At 43.0% G+C, this 25929-nt stretch overlaps 1 protein-coding gene across 1 annotated transcript in view; it reads right to left on the bottom strand.

The window, feature by feature from the left end:
- GABRR3 (gamma-aminobutyric acid type A receptor subunit rho3) overlaps positions 1-25276 on the bottom strand; it is a 45679-nt gene extending 20403 nt beyond the window's left edge. Inside the window, exons 1-4 of the mRNA XM_009943268.2 lie at positions 25183-25276; positions 22778-22908; positions 11920-12049; positions 2629-2741 (exon numbers count right to left, since the gene is read on the bottom strand). Of these exons, the coding sequence (XP_009941570.2) occupies positions 2629-2741; positions 11920-12049; positions 22778-22908; positions 25183-25208 (400 nt within the window). The 5' untranslated portion in view covers positions 25209-25276. The remainder of the gene's footprint in view (positions 1-2628; positions 2742-11919; positions 12050-22777; positions 22909-25182) is intronic.
- Positions 25277-25929: the final 653 nt, after the last annotated feature.

Raw genomic sequence — 25929 nt, 5'->3', positions numbered from 1 at the left:
CTGGTAGCATCAGTATCCAACTATTCTACATTTGTTTCCCCCAGGTTTTCTCCTGTGCATGCTTGCTCAGTTTATAATCAAATTCAGCATGTGGTCTCTCTGTTTTTCCTTTGTTACTTAATTATGAATACTAAAAACTCTGGGTCCTGTAGTCTGCCTTGTTTACTTTGCATGTGTGAGGCTAAATGAAATCAAACATGCCAAACTCAGATTTAAGAGTTCCCTGAACTGAGGGATCTCCAGCAGGTTCAAAACAGCATGAATTTTCCAGCTGTTTCTTCTCACAAACTGGTGCAATGGATAATTGACCTTCTCAGGGAAAGGGGCACAGTGGAGCTAGATTAACAAAATCTGTCATTCCAACCCCCTGACACACCCAGAAAATTGCAGTGGGGTATAGAACAGCACAAAAAATTGTCCCTCTTCTAAAGGTACAGAATAATTTTAAACTACATGTTTTTCACCCAGCTGTTCTGATGTGGTTCTTTTTTCTCCCATCAGTACTGTGAATTGATGCATTGTGCTGAGCTGAATGAATCATGCACTGTGGCACGTGACAGATATGAGCCCTTCATGAATGACAGTATTGAAATGCTTCATTAGATTTGATAAAAATAACCCCAAATTTTACCTGCTTTAAATATGTAAAGCCACATATGCAGTTCAGGGCTGTCATGACTGCCATGGCAATGACTGTAGCAATGGTATCTCCAATTTCATCTTCTCCTCTAGTTAGGTTTCATTCTGCTGCACACTTAATCATCAGAGAATCTTCAGAGAAACACAGACTCTGTATCTGTGGTCATATAATAATTCTGGTTATGTTATTCAGATTCATGTTTCAGTTGGTGAATTTTGTCTTCTGATGAGGTCACACTTGTGTACTCGCTGCTGCTGCCTTATTAACCCGCCTTTTGTTACTACTGTAACATCACTGAAATCAATGGTAAGATAGGAATAATGGGGTATAAATTTAAGACATTCATTTGGCTGAAACTTTTTTTACTATGTGCTGTAAAAATGTTAATGGATCTACGTTGTAGTCTTACAGAGATTCACATGGAAGTATTCTCCATATTAAGAGAATCCTGAAAATTTGGAAATGTATGAACTATTGCATGTGACTGAAAAAAGTGCCTCCCATGTCACTCTGGCACATGGATGATAGAAGAGAAGCAAAGCTGATGTACTCTTCTGCTGAAAGCTATTTCTGAAAGACAGGAGTACAGCTGAAATCATACCCATGGCAACGTGATTACTGAGAGGCCTGTGCAATGAAGTCAGCGGAAAAACTACAGCTGGCTTCAGTAGGAAGTGAAGGGGCTCTATGACCAGTCATCTGAAAAGAAAAGGACAAGGGGAAAAATCCTGGTACAGATTTGCTGGGTGTAAAAAAATCCTTACTGCCTGTGGAAAATTACAACTGCCAGATCACAGGGTATATTCTGAAAGCTGCTTTTATGTACATCATAAGTATTGCTTTCTGGGTTGATCGAGCAGTAAAGTACATCCCAAACTGTTGTTCGTTTTCATGGAAATGCTGCTTCCTTTCTGAGATGACACTCTCGAAAATTTAAATTTCTTGTGTGGCAAAGCAGGTGGTAACAAGAAGATGTCCAGACTAACAGATATGAGACTAGACAGGTATTAGGCAAGAGGTAATCCTATCTTTTGTTATCAAGAAACAGACGTATCTCAACTATTGCTCAAATTCAGGCATGATTTTTGCTCTCTGACAAGATAGAATTTCTAGGGTAACAAGAAACTCTTGCACATTCTCCCAGTGCACCCAGAAAGGCTTTTCTTACCCCAGGTTTCCCTTCAGGCATGCTTGCCAGGCCCCCTGTCCCAGCAGCTGGTGTCAACAAGAAGAGCTCCACGGACTTCAGCTAGCCTGCCAGATTTATGTTTGTTTACACAGCTGATTATTGGTCCTCATATATTTTATTTTGGCTTCATAATCCAGGGCAGTTCAGCCTCTTTTCATGAATCAAGAACATGGAACTGGTGACGCAAAGGCTCAGACAAAGCTTATTAGTGGGGCAGCTTTCTCATTTTACCTTTCATGAAGAAGAGTAAAAATTGAATCCAAACTGTGAACATCCCATTGAATACTCCCTTTATCCACATGTAATTTAGTTAAATGAAGAAATAATCATCATAGTGGCCAAGAACACAGAAGCAACATGGTAATACACTGAAGACCGGTGAGCAGTTTTTTAATTTTATACAGAGCAAACAGATTTAGGAATTGATGGTTCATTTCAATCTCTCAAAAAAAATTTGATGACTAAGTAATTTGCTAATTGCTGCTGGACTATGCAGCTTACAGGAATACCTTCATCACTGTTCTCAAAGAATCCTACCCTAGTAATATGTTTTTAATTAGTTCTGAAAAGGGGGCAATTTGAACAGTTTCTCCTACCAATACGCTAAACACAAAAAAGTCCCTTGCCTTCAAGTATTTCTGGATTTCTTCTTTCTTTATTTCCTGGAGTACAACGAAACAGATGAGCTACAATTAAGCCTGTCATTCAATTTTAAATGACACTGCTGGACAGAGTTTAAGTAAACTTCCAGAAATAGGATAAACTATTAACCAGCACAGCGCAGGCATGTGCTGCTTACCTCCAAATCCAGGTCTCAGTGCAAAGTCATGGTCCTCTATGCGAAGAAGCTGCTCAGATTTAAGTGGCCGTACTTTGGTGCTGTCAAGTTTCCTCATTTTAATTTCTCGTTTGCTATGTTTAAAAAAAAAATGTAAGAAATTTCATTTTTTTTTCTGCCTGACATTCAGAGTGCTAGTTAAATGAAGCAGGGACGCAAGAATACTGGACAGTTGAATCTGGTGTGATAAGGGAAACAACTGTGCTAATAAAGTAGGAGAAAGATATATTGAAAAAGTAGGGAAATCAGGTATAAGGGTGCCCAGGTCCAAGAGGAACACCAGTTATATATAAAAAGTCCCAGGAAGATCATCTAGCTCTTCTTCTGTTTGCCTCAGAAATTGTACCTATCCTTACATAAGAGATTACAGCTGTTTAAAAAAGTGTTCTTATTCACACAGAATCACAGAATCACAGAATGGTCAGGGTTGGAAGGGACCTCTGTGGGTCATCTAGTCCAACCCTCCTGCCAAAGCAGGGTCACCTACAGCAGGCTGCACAGGACCTTGTCCGGGCGGGTCTTGAATATCTCCAGAGAAGGAGACTCCACAACCTCCCTGGGCAGCCTGTTCCAGTGCTCCGTCACCCTCAGAGGGAAGAAGTTCTTCCTCATGTTCAGACGGAACATGAAGAAGCACTTCCTGTGCTTCAGTTTGTGCCCATTGCCCCTTGTCCCATCACTGGTCACCACTGAAAAGAGCTTGGCCCTATCTTCCTGACACCCACCCTTCAGATATTTGTAAGTATATATTAGGTCCCCTCGCAGCCTTCTCTTCTTCAGGCTGAACAAGCCCAGCTCCCTCAGCCTCTCCTCGTAGGAGAGATGTTCCAGACCCCTCACCATCCTCGTAGCCCTCTGTTGGACTCTTTCCAGTAGCTCTTCATCTTTCTTGAAGTGGGGAGCCCAGAACTGGACACAGTACTCTAGATGAGGCCTCACTAGGGCAGTGTAGAGGGGAAGGAGAACCTCCCCCGACCTGCTGGCCACACTCCTCCTAAGGCACCCCAGGATCCCATTGGCTTTCTTGGCAACCAGGGCACACTTGCTGGCTCATGGTTAACCTGTCCGTCCACCAGGACACCCAGGTCCCTCTCCACAGAGCTGCTGTCCAGCAGGTCCACCCCAAGCCTGTACTGATGCATGGGGTTGTTCCCCCCCAGGTGCAGGACCCTGCATTTGCCCTTGTTGAACCTCATCAGGTTCCTCTCTGCCCAACTTTCCAGCCTGTCCAGGTCACGCTGAATGGCAGCACAGCCTTCTGGTGTATCTACCACACATCCCAGCTTGGTGTCATCAGCAAACTTGCTGAGGGTACACTCTAACTCTTCATCCAGGTCGTTGACGAAGAAGTTAAACAAGGCTGGGCCCAGTACTGACCCCTGGGGGACACCACTAGTTACCGGCCTCCAACTAGACTCAGCGCTGTTGATGACAACGCTCTGCGTTCTGCCATTCAGCCAGTTCTCAATCCACCTCACCGACCACTCATCCAGCCCACACTTCCTGAGCTTCCCTAGGAGGATGTTATGGGAGACCATGTCCAAAGCTTTGCTGAAGTCTAGGTAGACAACATCCACGGCTCTCCCTTCATCTACCCAGCTAGTCATGTCATCGTAGAAAGCTATTAGATTGGTCAGGCATGATTTCCCCTTGGTGAATCCATGCTGACTACTCCTGATAACCTTCTTTTCCTCCACTTGCTTGTTGATTACCTCCAGGATAAGCTGCTCCATCACCTTTCCCAGGATGGAGGTGAGGCTGACCGGCCTGTAGTTCCCTGGGTCCTCCTTCTTGCCCTTTTTGAAGATTGGAGTGACATTGGCCTTTCTCCAGTCCTCAGGCACCTCTCCTGTCCTCCAGGACCTCTCAAAGATGATGGAGAGTGGCTCAGCAATGACATCCGCCAGCTCCCTCAGCACTCGTGGGTGCATTCCATCGGGGCCCATGGATTTGTGGATGTCCAGATCGCTTAAGCGATCCCTCACACAGTCCTCCTCAACCAAGGGAAAGTCATCCTCTCTGTAGGCTTCTTCTCTTACCTCCGGGGCCTGGGATTCCTGAGGGCCGGCCTTGGCACTGAAGACTGAAGCAAAGAAGGCATTCAGTAGCTCTGCCTTCTCCGCATCCTCTGTCACCAGGACACCCGCCTCATTCAGCAGCGGCCCCACATTGTCCCTAGCTTTCCTTTTGCTGCTGATGTAGTTGAAGAAGCCCTTCTTGTTGTTTTTGACATCCCTTGCCAGCTTCAATTCCAGGTGGGCTTTGGCCTTCCTCATTGCATCCCTGCACGCTCTGACCACATTCCTGTACTCTTCCCAAGTGGTCTGTCCCTCTTTCCACATTCCATGGACACAACCACTTGCAACTCAGACTTGGAAATAACAACATGTATCCACAGTTTTAAACCACTTCATACATTACCCATATTACAGAGACACCTATACCTTTTATTATAAATATTTTTTTTTTCCTAGGAGCTCAAATGAGTTAATATTTTTTCAGAAGGATGGAGAAACTGATGGTCCTGGCTCCAGGGACTTGTTTTTTGAGATCCTGTTAAACATTGTTCCGATTTGGCCAAGTTACTTGCTAGCTCATCCCCTTATTTGCTGCTCAGACATGCAGCGTTTCTTTGCATCAAGAGTCCTGTTTCTGTATTTTTCACCATGCCGCATGTATCTGAGCCTCTGCCTAGTACCAAGGCAACACAGATGAACCTGTGCTCTAAGCAGGATGCCATGAATTCCATACTTCTTTCTGGTGACTGTTGCTAACTTTCTTCCCTTAACAGAACGTGCTGAACAACATCCCAAACTCCACTGGGAAATTCACATGGCTAAGAATGGACTTGAGGTCTCCGGACAGAAATCTCATATTCTGGGCCTGCATTTAAAATGAACAGCAGATGCCCATCACAACGCAAACTCTTTTTCCCATTTTTCCTGTAAACAGAAACCGTGGCACAGACAACAGAGGAGTCTGGTGCATGCCCATATCACAAAGGTATTGGGTTAAAACATAGACAAAATCTACAGCCATATCTGGCAGCTGGGGGGCACAGCCTTTAGAAAGAATCTGTTACGTTATTTGGTTCTGCTATTAGGAAAATGCTATGGTGTCTCCGTAAGTTTCCACTCCTTGTTACATGTCCTGCTTTGAGCGGCTGGCCCTAAGCAGTAACAGAACTAGCCACACCTTAGCTGCAGAACTATAGGTAGATTCGGGCCCTCAGTTCAGGAAAGGCATGGGAAGATTGTAAGAACCTGAGTAGTTCAATTCAGAGGAAGAAGACTGAGGGAACACATCACAGTTTCAGAACACATCATGAGCTTTTAGAGGACCCTTTGTTCCATGTCCACTCCCCAGCAGCATAAGCAGTGGCAACAGGGGAGAGCTGTGGTACACATTAGGAAAACCTTTCTTATGGTGAGAATAGTGAAACATGGAACGTATTGATTGGGAAGGTTTTGAGACTCCTTTCACTGGAGCTGTTTAAGAATAGGTTAGGCATATATTTGTAGGAATGACTCAAATACAGCTGCTTTGCCACAAGCAAGGGACTCTCCCTAGACATAATTTCTTTCACACCATCTGTGATTCTCTGGGACTTTGCTGCCAGCAACTCTAATTACTACTTTAGACTGAATGATAGAAATCCATTCTGAAGATTTGCACTGTAGTCAAACACTGCTAAAGACGAGGTATGGAATACCTTAGGATAAGGTATTTTCATATTTTTTTTCTCCTTTCCTCCCTTTTTTCTCAATAATGAAGCCCAAGAAACTACTTATAAAAATGCTGTGTTACAGGAATGCCAAGGTGGCTGCTAGGCTGTTCAGAACTGTTGGGCTTGACAAAATTAATGAATTACTTTACCTGAGTATTCTTGAATGTCTCTGGCAGTGTTGTCTGAACCAAATTACCAGGGCAATCAAAATGCCCATCAGGCATTTCAGATACAGTCTTTAGTTTTCAGAGTATTAAAATTATATGGATGCTGAACTGAAACCCCATGCTTCAGAGAATTAAAACCACCACAGAGCAAGCCTGTATCAGAGTAGAATGGGCAGTAGAACTGAACCCCTGCAATGCTCTGCAATAGGTATATAAGGAAATTCTGTTGCTTGGGAACAAATGTAAGAGAAAATGATGAATTATGTTCAAAATGCCATGGCGCAGCTAATACATTTTGGAACCATTAGGTTATTTGTCCTCAGATGTGCCAAGGAAAATACCCGTTTGATGCTCCAAATATTTCACTGGAAGAAGCAGGCTAAAGCTATGATGCATTTATTACAACTTCGTACTAGAAGAGAGCATGTGACTGAGGAAGACTTTACCTAGCCACCAGAGGCAAAACATAAGCTACCAGGGCAGGAATTCTTTGCTTAATGTGCCACTGAGAAGAGATGTTATGGGATTTTAACATTCCTCCTGTTTTTCTGGATGAGGACAAAATAAACAGAAATGCTGCCTATATGAAAGGCATCTTTTGTGCCCACTTACTTGAACAGCCTCTTCAAGCTGATGTTTTATGTACAAATGGCAGAGTATCTATAATTCTTTCTAGCTGCCATCAAAAGTGGTTGTTCAAGCGAGGCAAGATCTTGCAGGGGTCAGAACAGCACTTTCATTACAAACATGCTACATCTTTTCTTCAGTACCATCCTTTGGCAGAATACATATTTTTTACTGTAAAGGAAAATAGGCTTACCTGCAGAGGTATATGCTCATGGTACTTGGAAGTAATTTCATGGACACAGGTAACTTGTGTAAAGGTACCAGAACTGAGAAAAATGTCATTAAAAATTCTAAAATAATTAAAAAACAATATCTTCTGCTCCACTTTTTTTCTGCTTCTTCACTGCTTCCCCCTCCCAAGGCTAAGAAGTGTTCTTCAGCAGATAGTCCTTTAACATCGGCATCTGGACTCCAGATGTTGCTCCTTGGCTAAGAGTTACGATATTAAATTGTTCTCACTGCAGCGTTACAGTTATTTAACCAATCATTCAAAGGGAGTCGCATGTATGTATTTGCTTACTCCCCAAAAATCCTAGACCCATATCTACCTATTGATCAGCACTACAGCATTGTGAAATCATCAGCAGATGTTTTGTTGAGTGCTCCTTCCCATGGCACCAATTCCGTTAAAAGCAGAAGAGACAGATCTAAGTAGCCTAGGTCTCAGAAAAGCTTCCTGAGGTCAGTCAAGACGTACTTTGCATTCTCGCAGAAGCACAGCGAAGACAGATTATATTTCAGTGGCCTAGCACTCTGGTCTCTTTATCATGCAGCTTCGGCCAATGCACCACAATCTAGGAGTCTAAATACAGTCATCCATTTTGCATATTCATTGTATGGCATATGGCAGGCTGTGGAGTTTGTGAGGAAAAGCCCAGATGGACCTCAGGAAAGCAAATGTCTCTTTACTTGCCTGGGGTAATAGCAATAAAGGGAACTCTGATAGATGGCTTGGTACTGCACAGATCTGGGCAATGATAAATACAAGTTTGTCAGTCTCAGTGAAGCACATGCTCAAGCAACTACTGCTTCCAGTTATAATACCTCTGCTTTACACAGCTGTATTCCAGGCAACGATTTACATTATGCAAATGAAATAGTAATCTATAATTAAATTCCAACAGAGGGCATAAAAAACACTTGAAGTGTTTCAGATCACATACAGAAGACACCCCTACTAGTACTTATGTAGGAAGTTAGTGGAAGCACTAGCTCTTTGGATGAAAAAAAGTGAGATATACCCTTTGGACACTTCACTACCCGCTACCGTTATATGGAGTCACGGCTCCATGCCTTGGTATCTCACAGAGCTCTCCGAGAGCAGTTAGTCACTGCCTACAAAACCAAAGCAATTAATTCAGAATTTCATAACAATGAACAAATGTGTGGCAGGGTTTTAAAGACAAATCGAGCTGCTCCTACCTAACCTTGAATACCTAATAGTGAACGAAAGGTCAAAGGTCTGCTCAAGGGTAGTTGGTTAAAGCATTTAACCACATAATGCCATTAATGTAGTTCCATAACCAGTGGCATTCATGGGATCAATGTGGTTAGCATCCCGTCTGGTTGTCCTGTTCATAGAAAAGAAATCCACTAAAGGTCACTAATTCTGCAGAAATTGCATCCAACACAGGAAGGCTCTGAGGAAAATCTGGTGACTGGATATGGGTGGGAGTATTATGGGGAAATACCTTATTTGCTTGCCCTGTCCTTACTCTTCTAAACTAGTTCTTATAGCCCTTGTTGGAAACAGTAAATACAGTATATGGACCTTTGTTAAGATCCTGTGTGCTGTTCTTCTGTTTCAATGCCCTGTGTAACTAATGATAAAGTTCTTGGTAGGAGACTGGAGGAAGGCTGAAGCACCTCTAGGTATTCAGGAAGATACAAACACATTTCCAGCACCACCCTCATCATGAAAGATTTTGAAAAATCTGAAACTCACATCTTAGGAAGGATAGTTAAGAGAGGTTTTGGTTTCAGTTACACTTATTTTGTTTCCAAGATGCCACGTTTCCTTTATTGCTGCAGTATGGGGGTAGTGGGTAAAAAAATCTCATCCTGTTAAAAATGAAACTAGGTAAATTTATGAAAAGAATACTATGAAGGACCATTTTATGAAAAGAATGCCCTAAATTTAGTGGCCATATACTTCTTTCTAGTGCTACGTCCCCAACATACTCTAGCTACTACCAAATCAAAGATATCCAAAAGGTAGAAGTTACAGAAATCTTATTCCCAGGAGAGTCTCTGGAGCTGTATAGCAGTGTGATCTCTTAAATGTTTTAACACATTTATCAAATTTTGAAACCCAGAGAAATGTAATCATCAAAATTGTGCAGTTCTCTCTCTCACACACATAAAAATGCATTTTTAAGTGTTCAGTAACGTCAGCAACATGTATTGTCAAAAAGCCTAATATTTTGAGTCAAATGTTTTGTTCTTTGCTGTAGGAAATGGACCATGAGAATAATCTCTTTCTCATGTACTTTTGGTTAATGCTTTAAAATCTTCTTTACAAGAGAATGCAGACAAATAGCTTTGGAGGGAGAATTGGGTTACTCTATTAGAACAGTGGAACTTGTAGGTTAAGTAACATTTTCACATGGGATTCTTTTTAAAAGGCCACCCATTTAACCAAGGCCATCTGTCAGCTGTGTCCCTAATAACCCTAGTGCTGGCTGAAAGGTTTTTCCCCAGAAAGAAAAAGAGGCTGGAGGAAAGTCAGACCCTGTTGCACTGTACTGGAGGATAATGCTGCCTTTAGAACAAAACCAAAGAATCACACAAAGAGAAATTAAACGTATTTGGATCCTTTCCACAGAAAAGCTTATTTGCAGCTGTTAAGCTTTGAGAACTACTGTGGCTCAGATTCTGCAGTCTTCTTCCCAGTTCCAAATCACTACAGCCTAGGAAATGAAGATGTGGAAGGCCAAAGCATTGCCTTGTGTAAAGAAAACTGCTACACTAGTCAGGATCGGCTGAGAATGCAGTCCTAGCATTCCTCCTTGTTCCTGTTCTTCCTTTCTGTTAACACACTTCTGCCTGTCTCACAGGAGTGTCGTATGGATACATTTGTATGTATTTGTAAATATCTGTGAAGATGGAGGACACCGTGCTAGTATTGCTACTGCTGTCCTGTGGCAAGAGGTCAGCAAAGGATGTCCAGAAGGGTGCTGAAAAATATGCTCTCTCCTACCACGAGGCTTGTCTCCTTCTTCGTGAATTTTTAAGCCAGTGAGGGAGCAACTCCTCTCAGCTACTGCAGAATGGGATAAATGCAAACAACAGCAGCATGTGTTTCCCTTTTACCACTGACAAAACTGTACCAGCTGAGCTTAAAATAGACATTCCTTACCACTAAAGAAATAAGAAGATATTTTATTCTGCTTCTGCTTGATTCTTAACAGCTTCCTGAGACTAGCAAAGCAATAGATTAGACCCTTTATTGATATTAGGGCTAGTTCTGTTTATTTCGTTTTGTTATTACAAATAATCATGCACTAGCACTCACTCCAAAAGTGCCAGTGAGTTTGAAACAGTCTGCTGAGTAGCCACTCTTTTCATGAGATTTTAGCTTAGACCAAACTTGAACCTACAACCTTGAATTGAAATCCAGAAGTACTGAGTGACAGAAAATCTCCAGGCACCACCACAGTGTCACTGGGATTTGCTTTATTGCCTTACATTGCTTGATTGTATCAAGACCTGTAGGGTTTCAGAGATACGTCATTGCTGTATAGTAAGAAGTGACACAGAAGGTAAACAGGTGTATGTCTGCTACAAAGCACGTAACTTGAAAGAATGTCTTAAACACATCAGAGGAGTCCACTTGTGTTACTTTTCCTCAACATGTGATATTGTCTGAATAAACTATGAGCTCCCCTGCCCATTTCAATAGGGGGTCAAGCACATTGAAAAATGTAACTGTTGTATCCCTTCTCCTTATTTAAATGGAGCTACTTATTACAATTTCTCCTACCTCCCAGCAAAGAGAGATTTTGCTTGCACAATCACTGGCAGTCGTTGGTCTGTTTACACACTATTAGATTAATCTGGAAACACATTCAGAGGCCTCACATGGCAGATGTGAAATTGCGTTGGTGGGAAAAAGCACTAACAATTTGCACAGAAATGTACATATAAAAATCTTTGTGTCCTTATTCATTTTAAACCAGCTACTTGATCGGAAGGACCTAGAACAGACACAATCTTCAATGTCTAAAAGCATAAGCATATTCCAGAAAGGGAACACACTGTGTCATCACTACAAATAAGGTACAATTTGCCTCATGTAGTGCCATAAACATATCTTCTGTATCTTGATAGTGTAGCTAATCTGCTGCTTAGGTAATGGGAGTCACTTTATAACATTGGCAGAGAACTTTGGAAGGCATTTCTGCTTCTTGTAATGCGAGTGAGAGGACAAGGATACTTGATACATCACCATAGTAGTCTGGTATCAGAAGTTACAAGAGCTGTGTGTGGGTGTCAGTGTATACATACCTGCACATACATGAAGCATTCATGAAATTACAATATGCAATGTCTGGTTATGAAAAACTAATCAATAGTTCACCACTTCTGTTTTGGGAACACCCTATCAATGCTATGCACACTACAAATTCAGAAACTGTCCAAACAGGACAGTGAAAAAAAGGGTGCATTGAAAGGTTGCTGACAGTGTAAAGTTTATCAGATGAACACAGACAGAGAGGGTATATTGCTTACCTGCTATGCTTTCTTAAGAATGAGAATTGTTGCCGATGACGAAGATGGTGATGCTGACTTTGAGAGCTGTGTAGCACTGCTGTCGGCCACAGGCAGATGAGGAGCAGAAGTTTCATGACCAGGACCATCTCTTCCAAAAGAGAAATGCACCTGATCAGCCAATCCACCTTGCTGACTTCTTATTTTTGGTGTTTTTACTGTTTAGAAACAGCATAGCATACAAAGGAAGCATGTGAAGCAAGGCATCACTAAAGACAGAAGACAGGGGCATCCCAGTTCTGATGTCCTCACCGAGTTCCCCTCATATTTTGGCAAATTGTAAAAATCCCTTCAGCTCTACATCCCTGCGGCATCTGCTGTCAAACCAGAAGCACCTTGCTTTTAGAACTGTTGTAGATATAACAGTTTTTTTGGCCAGGTTGCAGTCTGATCCATTGCTTCTACTTTTTCAGCATAGGCGCATATTTGAATTCTCCATCACCCGCTCAGTAAACTCTTCAACATAGACTGTGCAGGCAAAGTGATGTCAAACATTTAATCCCCCTTAAATCCCACACAAAACCATACAAAAATCTGCTTTAATGACAAAGGTCTCTAAATTAATCTTGCTTTCTATATATGTGTGTATCTGCTCAAAATAATTTTCTGTACAGATCAAGCTCTTTCATTAACTGGTGATATTGTATTGTCTTCCTAACCATTAACATAATTTCTGTTTCTGTGTTCAGTAGCGAGCACTTTGTCTGTAGATACAGAACTACTTTTGGACAGCACAGTATCATGGAACAAGTCCAAACTAAAAATGAAGTCTTGCTTCAATATTCCCCAATAATATTTGGAAATATAAAAAACCATTTTATTTTATTTTTTTCTTTTTCCAAGCTCTGCAGATATCTATTTAATTTACCCTAAATTTACGAGGTTTGTGCGTGTCTAAGATCTAGTAACCTTCCACAACCCCTGATTTTATTTTTATTTCATTTAGCCTGCCCTGCCTGTTCAATAGCAGATTGAATTGCAAAACATTTTATTAACAAAATGCTGCTTAAGCAATAACATGAGCATGCCTGCTTGTCCTGTGAAAGGTGATAAGATTTCTTGTGGGCTTACAACTGGGCAATACTGGGCACACCTGCTTAGCTGACACAGTCAAATTTATCCTTTTCAAGCCATCAGGAAATTTAGTCGTTATTTTTCTTTACCTAGAAAATTAGAGATCTGAGATTGAACATTAGGAAAACAGAAATACCCAACCCCTATCTCACAGATGTAGAAGAAATTCAGGTCTCTCAGCAGTAGGCTTCTTCCTAAGTAACACAAAGAGAGGAATTAAAGAAACCACACCATTGTGTCTGCTGAGACTGTCAAGACCCAAGCATATTGGGATAATAATTCTGTGCTGGGGACACCTGCCTCAACAGAAGTTCCCTGAGATTCCCATCTAACTGATTTGGGCTAAGAAATAATTCTCAGATGCAAATGACTTCCAGGAGGAATTTACCAAAGGACAGTTAATTTCCACTGTTTTTTCCATTTGGAGCTGAACAGCTATCTGCCTGTGACTTCAAGAGAAAAAGAACAAAAAAATCCCTTCCAAACCATGCAGAAAACTTTAGCAGTTTTTGACTGAATTTAGTGGCCTAGATCAAAGGCTTTCAACCCTATTACCCATCTCATTCTACATTGTTCATAGTTTAATCCTTTCCTATTCAGCAAATTTATGGAAGATCATTTGCAGCCTGACGCAGGGAGAGTCAGATAGTGCTTCCAGCAGGTCTGGTGTATTCCCAGGGTGAAGTTTCTGGAGAAGGTACACACAAGCTGTAGTCAGTAAGGTCTTTAGCAGGTTCCATTAATTTGCACTATCATTTGGGTGGAAAAGAGAAAATAAACAATAACTCTAATGAAAATTTATTCCAGGTAGAGATAATACTTCTTCCTGAGCCAGTCTGATGAAGTTATCTGGTCTCATCCAGTCTACATATATCAAAGTATGAGCACACCTGATTAAGTTACATGTAAGAAGAGATCCAAGAACCTTTGGATCCTCCTCATTCTGTACTCAAGCACAGAGCTAACAGTAGCAGCAACAGCAGCAAATCAGATAAAAAGCTATCTACACTGCAGGCTGTGGGGTGAATATTTCTGCATGTTCAGCTATCCGCACATTCATCAGTGTTAACTCATTTCCAGCCATTTTCCTCAACTGTAAAGGAATAACAACACGTATATACTGTCTTCTCTGCTAATAGTAATGATCCACATTGTTTCCAGAGACTTTTGGGAAAGCCATATTTTAGATGTTAACATCGTCCTTGTCTGAAACTGATAGCTGTTATCCTCACTAAGCAGGCGATAGAATGGGGAAGGAGGGGATGTTCCAGCGGCTGAGGTTATCCACCAACAGTGCTGCAGGGGATCTGAGGTTAGATCACATCATGCTAATGCATAAATATGTGCTGACCTCAAGGAATTCAGAAGAGTCCATTAAAAATAAATAAGTAAAAATTGCTCTGTGTATTCGTTTCCTAGTTAGAAAAGCAAGTGCTTAGAACCCCTGCTCCAGGGATATGGCAAAGACAAACCAGCCAGCTTTGCAGAATGACCGGTGTGCTCCTGGCCAAACTGCATATGGATGTCCCTCCCTCCAGAAGGCGCATCAGCCAGGAGGGGAGTCTTTAAAACAGAAAGAGGCAATTAGATGTTGTTTTCATTCAGCTATCAGCACCCCACTGTTTTATTATTCCTGGCTGTAGCAAGAACTTTACCGCTGTGTGGTGTTGAAAGGACTGCTCTATGAAGGATTTCCAAAAAATGCTCAATGTTCACAGAATCACAGAATCAGAGAATGTTCGGGGTTGGAAGGGACCTCTGTGGGTCATCTAGTCCAACCCCCCTGCAATATGAAGTGAGAGGAAAGCAGAGATTGAGCATTATGATTCCAGTCTGCAGATCTCAGAACAGATGAAGTGCTTTACCTAACACATGCACTGGGACCCAGCTCTTATGGTCCTGCTCTTTATCAAGTCTCTTAGTAAGGGGTGGCAAGTGAGCACTCATCACTGCCCCAAATAGTCTGAGGTAACAAACTGGGAATGTTAGGACTGCAAAGTACTAAAAGAGAAAAGAATTCAAAAGCCAGCAAAAACCACCAGCTGCAAGATTTTTGCATGGTGCCTACTGAGATGGACTCACCCTGGGGTTTTACAACCAGCTTAAACAGAACTATCGGGTTGCTGCTGAAACCCTATCCTCCCCTTCATCCCTGCAGTGTGCTGGTACTTGCTACCCTTTCTTCACCATCACCAACTGTTCAGCCAGTTGTTAAAGGAATGGGCAGCAGGGTGGGAGGGAGGACCTGCCCCTTCTCTGTGGTGACACACGGCTAGACTGGCTTAAGCTAACCTTGAAACAGTACCCTTCATTCCTGCTAGGCAATATGAAAAATAGCAATAATACTGAAGTGAGCACATAATATTTTCTGACGAATGTTTAGTTTTACTGTAAAAAGAAAATCCTGATTGTTTTCCTTTTATGGGATGTAAAATTTTTGCAGTCTGAGTGCAAATTTCCTGTGAAATTAATTGGTACAGGACTTACTGTTTCTTACATTTTTCTTAACATCTCACTGTCTGTGGAATTCTCATATCATCAGAAGGAGTAGTCCTGACACTAGGCAAAGCCTACTGAGAAGGCAAAGAAACCACAGATGCACAGAGTCACCAGGTACAGCCTGCACAGACATATTGCCTGCATCCAGACTGAACCCAGGAGTTTGGTCTTGGTTCTGATGGATGCCGTGTGAAGTCTGGCTCACCTCACAGCTGCTTTAGCATGTTGAACACACAGTCTTGAGCACATTTTCCTAAGAACTTCTTTGTTCTGAAAAGCTCCTCCAGCCACAGATCTGAAGTTATACCACTATTCCAACCCCTCAAACATTCCCATCAGTAGTAAAGCTAAAGCTCAGATTTGGAATCTAAACTATAAAGCCCAAGTGGGAAATAACATGAACTCAGAAGCCAGTATGAGACATAGAAAATATTTGGCTTCCAGTTGGCTTCATCAGCAGCTGAGTCATCAACATATCTTAAAATCAGTACTCTGAAAACCATACACATCCAAGTCTGCAAGACATGCTGACAAAAGATCAAAATCCTAGAAATCAAATGTAACTTTAGTAGTCTGCCCTTTCTTCTCCTTAGAGAACATTTGTTCTTCTCATTAGAGAACATTCATTTGCTATGTCTTATTAAGACAAAGTGTAGTTCATTAAAAAGTGAAAGACAGCTAGCTGTTGCCTGAACATGGTTGTTGTGCTCTATGGGGTCTCCTCAGGTGTCTGAGACACCCGTTCACAAACAGGACATGGGACCTGTAGAAGGTTTGCAGCTTTCAGGAGCAGCAGCTGGTGGCCTGGAGACGTGGCACTAAAATGGCTTAAGACTGGAGACTAAATCCCATTCCTGAAGCATGTCCAGTTTCTTACTGTCTTCATCCATTGCCTATTTATCCAAAGAAATGTTTTAAAATTGTCATGGGGGATCCTGAAAAGACCATAATACACCTAAGGAAGGCATATTTTCCTACATAATACAGCCTTTTAATATAAGACTTGAACAGATGACCCTGTTTGGCACAGGGGTCTTTTCTTCTTTTCCTTCAGTTTATAAAATTCAGGCTTCTGTTTGTTCTAGAACTCTGGTGGCTGCACACTTTTGTGCAATCAGACATTTGGTTTGAAAAAGTGACATGAACAACAAGGGAAAAGCACACACTTCCGTGATTCCCTGCATTCCTTATTTCCAGAGCCTCAAAACTGGGGATTCTTTCCCGTTCATCATTCTGCCCAGGACGGAACAATCACTGAATTGATTCCATCCCTAAATGCCTTTACTTAGCTTGTACACCAGCAATTCTGAAAGTAAAATAATCAGTTTTACTGCCTCTAGCTAAGGAATGATCTGTGTCTTCTCTGGAGAAAAAAGCAGCCACATTTTTCCTAGATTTACAGTTCTCATAAACTCAGTGGCAGAAAACTTTGCCTTTCCGCCACCTCTTGTTGATCACAGGCATGGGATACAGCTACCCTGCTCCTGCATTTATGTCCTTCTCCTCAGGAGCGGTTTCTAGGGCTTGCTTCTTTATGTCTGTAGGATATATTTCTCTAAATATCTTGTAGCGTCATTCACAAGTGAGGGAAGATCAAGAGGATGACCCAGAAGCCAGAGCAATTCACAGAAAATGAGGGTTTGCAACAGCATGGTGTATCCCCAAGAAGTAAGCTAGTTTGCCATCTGTACGGCCTGAACAGTGTGCTTCAATCCGAAAAGCAATATACACTGCCTTAGATTTTTATTTTCTTTCTTTCTTGCCTGTCTGGCAAATACCAGTGTTTCTCAGCAGCGCTTACCAGTTAGATCCTAGCTGCTATCTGAAGTTCTTTTGGCTCATTTCCCTCTACAGACTGAAACAAAACAATTCAGCAATTGTGTTTACTCTTTTCTTGCTGCCACACTGATGTTTATTAAGCATTTTCTACACAGGGGATATCAGAACATGCCCAGTTTGTTGTCCAGGAGTCAACAATATCTCCAATGGGAACTAATTTATGAAATGTATTGCATCTCTACAGAACTCCTTTTCTGTCACCAATGAACGTGAGAAGGAAAAAACTGTTGAACAGTGGGGAAAATGTGCCTTTCAGCTTTGGCATTGCGAACTTTTTTCATTTTACAGTCAAAACAGAGACAGATTTATTGATTAAAATCTGATCTCTATTGGTCATAAGACAGCTTCAGAAGCCATCAGGCGCAATTCAGTGCGGCTGTTTTCCAGGCTTTTCTTTCCCATTGATGACTTCCAGAGAAACATATGTTAACATCACAGAGCAGGTGCTCGTTTCAAACTGGGAAGCCAATTTTAACTACCCGAATTATGTTCTTAAGTAAATTTATACTCAAGTTTTAGACACTTGAGACTTTCTAGGGGGTACCCATATTTGAGTCTTCTAAGGTTTTACAGCTTCTGTTTTCCTGGTGGCTGCCAAAAGAATGTATTCAATAAATCAATAAGAATCAATAACTACTTGAATAGTTCATATTTCCTGTCAATGAATGAAAAGGGGGTTCTTTTCTACATATTTGAATACCTTGCAAGACAGAATGGGCAAAGGACTGAGACGGAGATATAGAGAAATTGAGGGAATAAGCAATATTTTAAAATAAGCAACTGTTAAAAATAAATTCATGTTGGTGTGTTGCAGAAACATTAACTCCAAGATGAAGCACCTAAGTGTACAACACAAATATTTCCCTGGAGAATTTACAGGTAATGCTACTGCTGAGTCTCTTCAATTTCTCTTTCACACACTCTTCTGACAAAATCTTGAAGGAGACATAAGCTGAGTAATGGACAGCAGCAGTGAAGGTTGATTTGAAATTTGTTCGACGTGAGAAAAATGTTTGTTACCAGCAAGAACGGTTCCTTCTCATAACTTCAACAAAAATCCTTCAATCAAGGCTGAAATAACCAGGATGAAAGTGGGAGGAGAAAAAGCTTGATTCTTTCTGCTGAAAATACCCATGTGCTGGCAAGTCACCCTCCCAGTCACTAGACCCTCAAGCCAGCTGTCCCACAAGAGAAGATGACAAGAACGGTGACACTGCTGATAGCACTGAAAAGACGAGAGGCCACCCTGCCTGTCCAAGTGTCCCGCGGTGTCTGCTGAGAGACAGGGTGACACAGGCATTCAGCAGGTCTGTCACCTTCCTGGGACTGACAACTGAAGCTAACAGGAATGCGCATTAAATCAAATCTGGTTTCGGAGACCTTGCCCAAACTCTAGCTCTCCTGTTCATTGTTTCACTGATAACGTAAAGGTAATTCCACACAAATATTTGGGCTGTGAGCTACAGTACAGCTATCCTGGCTATGCCGTGTTCTACCTGTAAAAGATACATAAAGCCTAGCTGAGATCACAGATGAAATGGAGCACCTTCACTGCAAGATCCCCCCTGCTGCGACGCCTTCAACGCAGAAATGTTGAGCTGCTAATCGCCTTGAAGCGCGGGAAAAGCTATGGGGGGTACCGGCATGTGTGGACATGGTTTCCCTAAGAGCACCGAGCGTCCGCCTTGTCGCATACGGACAGACAGACAGACACCCACCGTAAGAAAGAGCGGGGCATCAGGTTTCAAAGCCAGGGCAGGCACAAAGATGCGTCATTTCATCGCTGTATCAGGACGCCCCGAGATGGGCGGCAGTTTCCGCAGGCTGCCGGCGCACAGGTGATGGTTTGCGTGTGATGCTTTGACAGATACGCACACGGACGGGCATCAAGATAGACGCTGGCCCTGTCGCCCACAAAATGCGTACGTATAAAATGCGGGAAAGGTGTGAAGACGGGCACGAAGAGAGCGGGAGGAGATGGCTGGCGGGCATGCAGGGAAATCTGCGGCGACAGGTAGCGGCCGCTGCCAGCTCTGCCTCCGCACACAGCCCCGCGGGCGTCGCACCCGGGAGAGGCCAAGTCTCCTTCTCTCCCTTCTGTTTTTTTGAGAGGAAAAAACCCGAAGTTGGTCACTATTTCGCAAATATTTTCCTCATTCTGGAGTACCCTTGGCGGGGGGGGGGGGGGGGGGGGGGGGAAGTAACGGCGAACGGCCGCCAGGTGGCAGCGCCAGCCGCGCCATCGGCGCGCGCCCCTCCTCCGCGCCCACCGGTGCGGGTCGGCGTGAGGCGGTGAGGGCGGCGGGCGCTGGGGAGGGGGCTGGGGCCCGGCGGCTGGGCAGCCCCTCCCGCCCCCTCCCCCGTCGTTCCCTCCCGCGGCGCCGGTGGGGAAGGTTGTGGGGGGCGAGAAGGGCTGCGGGGGGGGGTGGGGGAGGAGAGAAAATGGCCTCCGGCGGTGGCAGGGGGAGCAGAGGGAGAGCCTGCAGGGGGGAGAGGGCGGCTCTTCAGCAGACCCGAGGGAGAGAGGCCTCGGCCGGAGGGCGGTGTGAGACAGGAGCCTTACACTTCCCAGTCCGAGCTGGCAATTTTCAGACGGTAGAAGCTGATGAAAACAGAAGGGGACAGCAACCGGGGAAAAAAAGCTAAAAGCAGTTGTGAGACTGGTCGGATGTCCTCGTTTGGCCAAGAGGAGCCCAGTGTACAAGTCCGTGTTCTGGCGGCTTCAGCGGATGCTTCTGCCACAGGTTGTCCAGAGCAACTTCCCCAACGTCCCTTGCAGAGACTGATTTCCAGCCGCTTAGCACAAGAGTAAGATAGGCTGTAGTGACTATGAGTTAATCTTAATTCCTTTAATAGTCCTTGGTATATGATACAGTAGAAGAGACCACTAGAAATCGTTTAGAATTGAAATAAAGGTAGTGACTTCATAAAGCATGACAAAAAGCTGTAGGTGAACAGATGGGCTTTAGTCAGACTGATGGGAAATCAGAACACCAGGAAAAGGTGAAGACATTCATTAGTAAGAAATGAGCACACCTCTCCACGAATAGTTTAGTATTGGTAATAGCCTAATCATAGAGTCATGGAAGGGACCTTAAAGATCAGCTAGTTCCAACCCTCCTGCCACAAGCAGGGACATCTTCCACTAGACCAGGTTGCTCAAAGCCCCATCCAACCTGACCTTGAACACTGCCAGGGAGGGGGCAACCACAGCTTCATGAGATTCACATGACGCAAACGGAAATGCCATCACATGTCTTTTCAGTATGATTTTTTTAAAACCAGTTATGAATAAAATCCCTTACTATTGCCTTTGGTGGGAGGCACCCACATACCCAATAATCCATCAGTGCACATAGATGTGTTGTGTTCGGAGAAGTCTACAGGGCTGGGAGTTGTGGGGTGTTGACTGAGGCTGCCGACTGTAACTCTGGAAGCCTGGGCGTGTTTGAGAGTCTGCCTGCGCTGGGATGGAGCGATACCTCCTGCTGTGGGAGGGTCACACTCTTTGGGAGTGAGTTACAAGAGAGTGACACAATGGTGTGCATTGACAACAGCTGCACATTGCCCTCCATCTGCTGAGCGAACCTCCTTTGTTACAGACCGAAAAAAAATCCACCTCAGGAATATTGGAGAGAATTCTGTAGCAAGTCTTAGATGCCAAGTCCCTGAGCATGTGAAACCCAATGCTCTGCTACAGGTTTTAATCAACTCAGTGTTTATTCAGAAAGAGGCATAAATCCAGCATCCCTAAAAATTAACCTAATTTTGACTACGATTCAAGGTCGAGTCTGAGTTAGCTCATACTTCTGGAAATGTCTCAGCCACAGTTTGCACGTACATTCCCCCATCCACACAGTATTAATCATGCTCCTGCCATCTCAGGCTGCCAGAGTATCTCTGCATTTCCCAGGAATAAAATTTTTTCTTTCTCTTCATATTCTGCAAGTCTACACACTATGGACTGACCCCAACAACTATACCTAGCAAGTTTATCCCCTTCCTTTTTATGGCATTTTCCTGAAAACTGCATTTAGAACAGGCTGTAATGTAATACTTGGCAGATCAACATTCCCTATAAAACAAAACTTTGTTCACTTTTGTTATTGGAAAGGCTTTTAAATGTGACCACTCAAGACTTAGAAAGTAGAAGGCAAGCAAAACAGTATCCCACATCTGCTACTTAAAATAATTTTTTTTCAAGCCATCCTGAATTTCTGCACGTGACAACTTTTGAAGTTTGGGGGCAAAGTGCCTACTACATTGGTCCCCAAATTATTTCCACATCAGCACATCTGTGATGTTTATTTCCACCATGTGTATCTTGACACTCACGCTAATATTGGTGACAGATGAAGGCAGCTGCTGAGTCTCTAGGAATGCATTGTGCTGAAGTGATCAGATTAAAAGCGAAGGGCTTGGCCTGTAAGGAGACCTTCTTAACATGTGTGACAGAGTGATGCCACCTGCATCAGGTCACAGATGCCAGTGCAGATGGTGTGTCACCTTGCATAACCTGGCAGGGGCCATGTGACAGTAGGACACTCCATCTGGGTCAGGCTCTGCACCAGGGGACGTGTTTCAGTCTGAAGCCACAAATTAGCATCTGGAGTGGAGCCTGTGACCCCCAACATGCAATGTGAATTACAAGGATTCAGAGAAATTGGGATCTCTTGCAGTTAACAAATTCAAACATTTTACTTATGATCGCCAACACCAGCAATCATAAAGAACAAAACAATGCGCCAAGAATGATAGTAAAAGATGGTGGCAGCACACCTTTAAGGCAAGTGCAAGCAGGTATTTATCCTGGGGCTGAGTAACAATGCTGTGAAGCTCCCTGCTGCGGGCCATTATGAACACTGACACTTCAGACTGGGTCTCTGTAGCCAGGAACACCGTTTCTGAGCAGATGCCCCTTGTGTACCATCACTCACTAAAATATTCTTAATCTGCATAAGGTAGTTAGATATTAGGAAGAAATTCTTCACCATGAGGGTGGTGAGGCGCTGGAACAGGTTGCTTCCGTTTGCGTCATGTGAATCTCATCCCACTGCATCAAGAGAAAACTGAGTAAGAGGCAAGAAACTCCGGGCTCTAAGATTACGATTTGTGGAAAAAATAAACTAATTCTGATTGTTTCATTGAAAAACTATTTCTCTCTTTTCTGCTTTTCACAAGGCTTCTTCTACCTCTGCTTTTCAGGCTGCAGATCGAGGTGTTCAGCAATAGAGGAAAGGATGGTGTAAATGATAGAGTCCAGCAACCCACGATTCAGTGCAACAGAGAGACAGGGTCAACTATTGATCCATCTGCTTTCTGCAGTCTGTAGGGTTTTCAGCATTTTGTAAGGAAAGCTCTTTGAAAAGGTACTTTATGTCCTGCAGCATTAAATGAATATGCTTACTTTTGAATTTTTTATCGTATTTGTAGTTGAAAGCGTTGGACAAACATCCACTGCTCAGTGTCTGTAGAGTTTCTACCCTTTCTGTGTCAATTCTCTGATCCTGCGGGATCTTAGTTCCAACCTGTATAAAACTGGTAGAAAAATATATATTAATACAAATATTACTACTACTGCAAGAGTGAGGTAGGCAACTATATCACTACTGTTAAATATTTTTCCTTATTAAATACTAGATCAGAAATGTTCTGATATGAAGCCTTATCTACAGGAGGAAAATACAGGGTTTAGAAAGATTGTACCTAGTCACTCAGAGTCAGCCTGAAAGTGCAGCTATGCAAATTAAAGTAAAAAGCAGTCATGAAGCTGAACACCCATTGGCAATGATTCACACTTTTGTTTACACTTTGAAAATCCTCTTTGCCATAAATTTGCTCCAAGGCATATGTGTTTCCATGTGTTTTTACAAGGCAATTTCTCACTTTCATCTTCTCCTGCCCAGAACACAGCTAATCAAGTAAAGGCTGTAAGTCTCAGCAAACCCTCCCAAGTATATAAAAGGGTTAGGTAAAGGTGTTATTATTGGCTTTGTCATCACTGAAAATAATGCATTTTCATTACACTGGAATAGCCTTGTTTTTCTAAGATCTTACACAAGACAAAGGGATGATTTCTACCATGACGCAGCTAGGAGAATTCAAGTTCTAATGGATAGTATAGGTCACGGTGCAACAATAGTCATACTGAAGTAAAAGCTTATGAATCCTCTCCAGCGTGGCTGGCTCAGTGTCAAAACACCTTTTTTTGTTGTTGTTTTTGGGAAGACAGAGTAGTTGTTATTCATGTAAAAATTCCAGAGAAAATCAAGGGATATTCAAAAATCCATTTATCCTTTCTAGTGTATGTGTGTGACTTCAAAACACTTGAAAAGGGCCATCCAGTGTTCTGGCCACTGGCTTTCATTTCACAACATCTGTAACATTCCACTTTCTGCATCTTACATAACCCATTGGACTGATTAGCAGACAGTAAGGAGAAGGAGAAGAAATGCAAACACATCTCATCTAAATTGCTACATGCATATGCCCAGTACAATCAAATATGACAGGCCCAACTCAATTCCTATTTCTTTAGTAGTGAATTTTAGAAGTAAAACACAATGGCTCCCAACATATATTTGGTTAGAAGAATGCAAGTGATTTGCTTCAGGTCCTCAAAGCCCCTTGAATATTAAAAAAAAAATCTTAATAAAACTTAGTATTTTTAATCTAGAAAAGTTTCAAAATACTTTAGTCAAGGAGCAGCAGAGATCAAGATCCTAAGGAAGGATATAAAAAAATTTAAACTCTCCATTCCATAAAACCACATAGTATAAGGCAGAGTCTTTAAACGATAGCAGAGCCATTCAACATCTTTTGCAGCCACAGGAAATTAAAGAGCTAAAACTGAAGGTGACAGGCAGAGCTAAGCACAGTGCTGCCTGCAGCACGTTATTTCCTCGGTGTCATTGCCTACGGACCCATGAAGCCTGTGGTCCATTCATCTGTAGATCTGTTGCCGACTTACAGACTGACAACCTAATGGTACTTTGATGCTGCAGACCCCAAAACACAGAGATCTGCAAGCAGATTGTCAGCGAGGCTGGTTATGAGGAGCAGCCTGGCAGCTCGGGCAGAGAGCGAAGCAGTGGAAATTAGCTGCCATCGAGCTGCCACTGCAGCTGTGCTGTCACTGCGTCCTTGCTGCTTCAGCTTCTGGGCCAGCTTTAGCATCTCATGGAAGTGAGACCATGCAGAAATTGTTGGCCGTTCATTAGAAGAATCTGAAAAGGGGAAACTTATTTCCCTCTTCCTGCAACGTCCCCTCTCTGCCTTTGTCAAAGAAAATATTTTGCCTTTTCTTCCTAACCCATGTCCAAGAGCAGGCTGGCTGCAGGGGAAGGGCAGGGAGGGGGTCGCAGCTATCTTGCCTCAACACCTGGTGTGGAGGTAAGCCATGCTGCTGTTGCTGCCAGGCAGGGCTTACATGCATCTCCTCAGCACAGAGGACAGTACTGAACCCAACAGCAGTGAGGGGAAGGGGAAAGAGGAGGCCGTCATCAAACGGACATGCTTGATGTGTTCAGCTTAGCTCATAGCTGAAGTCAACACACAACATGACTGCCTAAATCTAGCATCTAGTCTAAAATTAATTCAATTTCTGCTTATATCTTATTTTATAGTTCCAGCAAGATTAAAAAGAGTTACAGAAAGGCACTTTTACATTTATTCAAAACTAGAAAATACAATTTTCTTCAAAAAGAAGTCCCACTCTCCTAGTCCCACTGAAGATCGTTACTATTTGTACAAAAAAAGACCATAACGGACCCAGCAAGGCTCAGAAAATTGAGATATTTGGGAAAAACTCACAGAAGGAGGAGAGGCATACTCTGCATCTGGACAGCAGGCAGTTAGAGGTGACAAGCCAACACACCGGAGTGGTGGGGCAAGGATCGCAAGCTCAAATGCGAGGTACAACAAGATGGAGAAATTGAGTACAACTGCTTGGTTCCTGCAATAGTTAGACTGGGGAGGGGGGTACTAGGAGAGACAGGATTTGAGAGAGCGCAAAACACTGGATGCAAACAGTTGGAATTGGCAGCTATTTTGTACAGATCACTTTTGAGAACATTTAAATTCCCTAGTTTTAAAGAAATGTATTTCACGTTCCTTCTTTCTTCCGTACATTACATGAAGCAGCCCTGCCAGCTCCCGTGTGAACGAGCGTAGGGGGCTATGGCTCATTCCTAGCCATATGTTTCTGTCAGATGTTTATTTGCATGAGTGACAAATCGTTCTGAGCTTTTGAAAAGCTACGGGAGGCATTGCCGTTCTCCACTCCTACCTCATTTCTGCAGTCACAGCCTGTGCTGCAGTCAAGGAGCAGGCAGCTCCCAGGCAGGGAGAAGGAGCAAGACCCGCAGGCCACGCAGCTGTGTGCTGTGGAGCAGCACACCTAAACTATGAAGGGAAATGCTCTGGAACTGAAGTGACCCCTCAGTAGTTACAGAAGCGCCAGTCTCTCTAGAGAGGAAGGTGTTCCTTTCCTTTCTGAGAAGGAAAAGCTGGTGAGGAAAAGGAGAACCGTGAAACTGAAAGTCTGGCGTCTCTGCTACT

The sequence above is a fragment of the Opisthocomus hoazin genome, chromosome 1 (assembly GCF_030867145.1).
Source record: "Opisthocomus hoazin isolate bOpiHoa1 chromosome 1, bOpiHoa1.hap1, whole genome shotgun sequence".
NCBI lineage: Eukaryota > Metazoa > Chordata > Aves > Opisthocomiformes > Opisthocomidae > Opisthocomus > Opisthocomus hoazin.
This window is presented reverse-complemented; position numbering and strand designations above follow the sequence as displayed.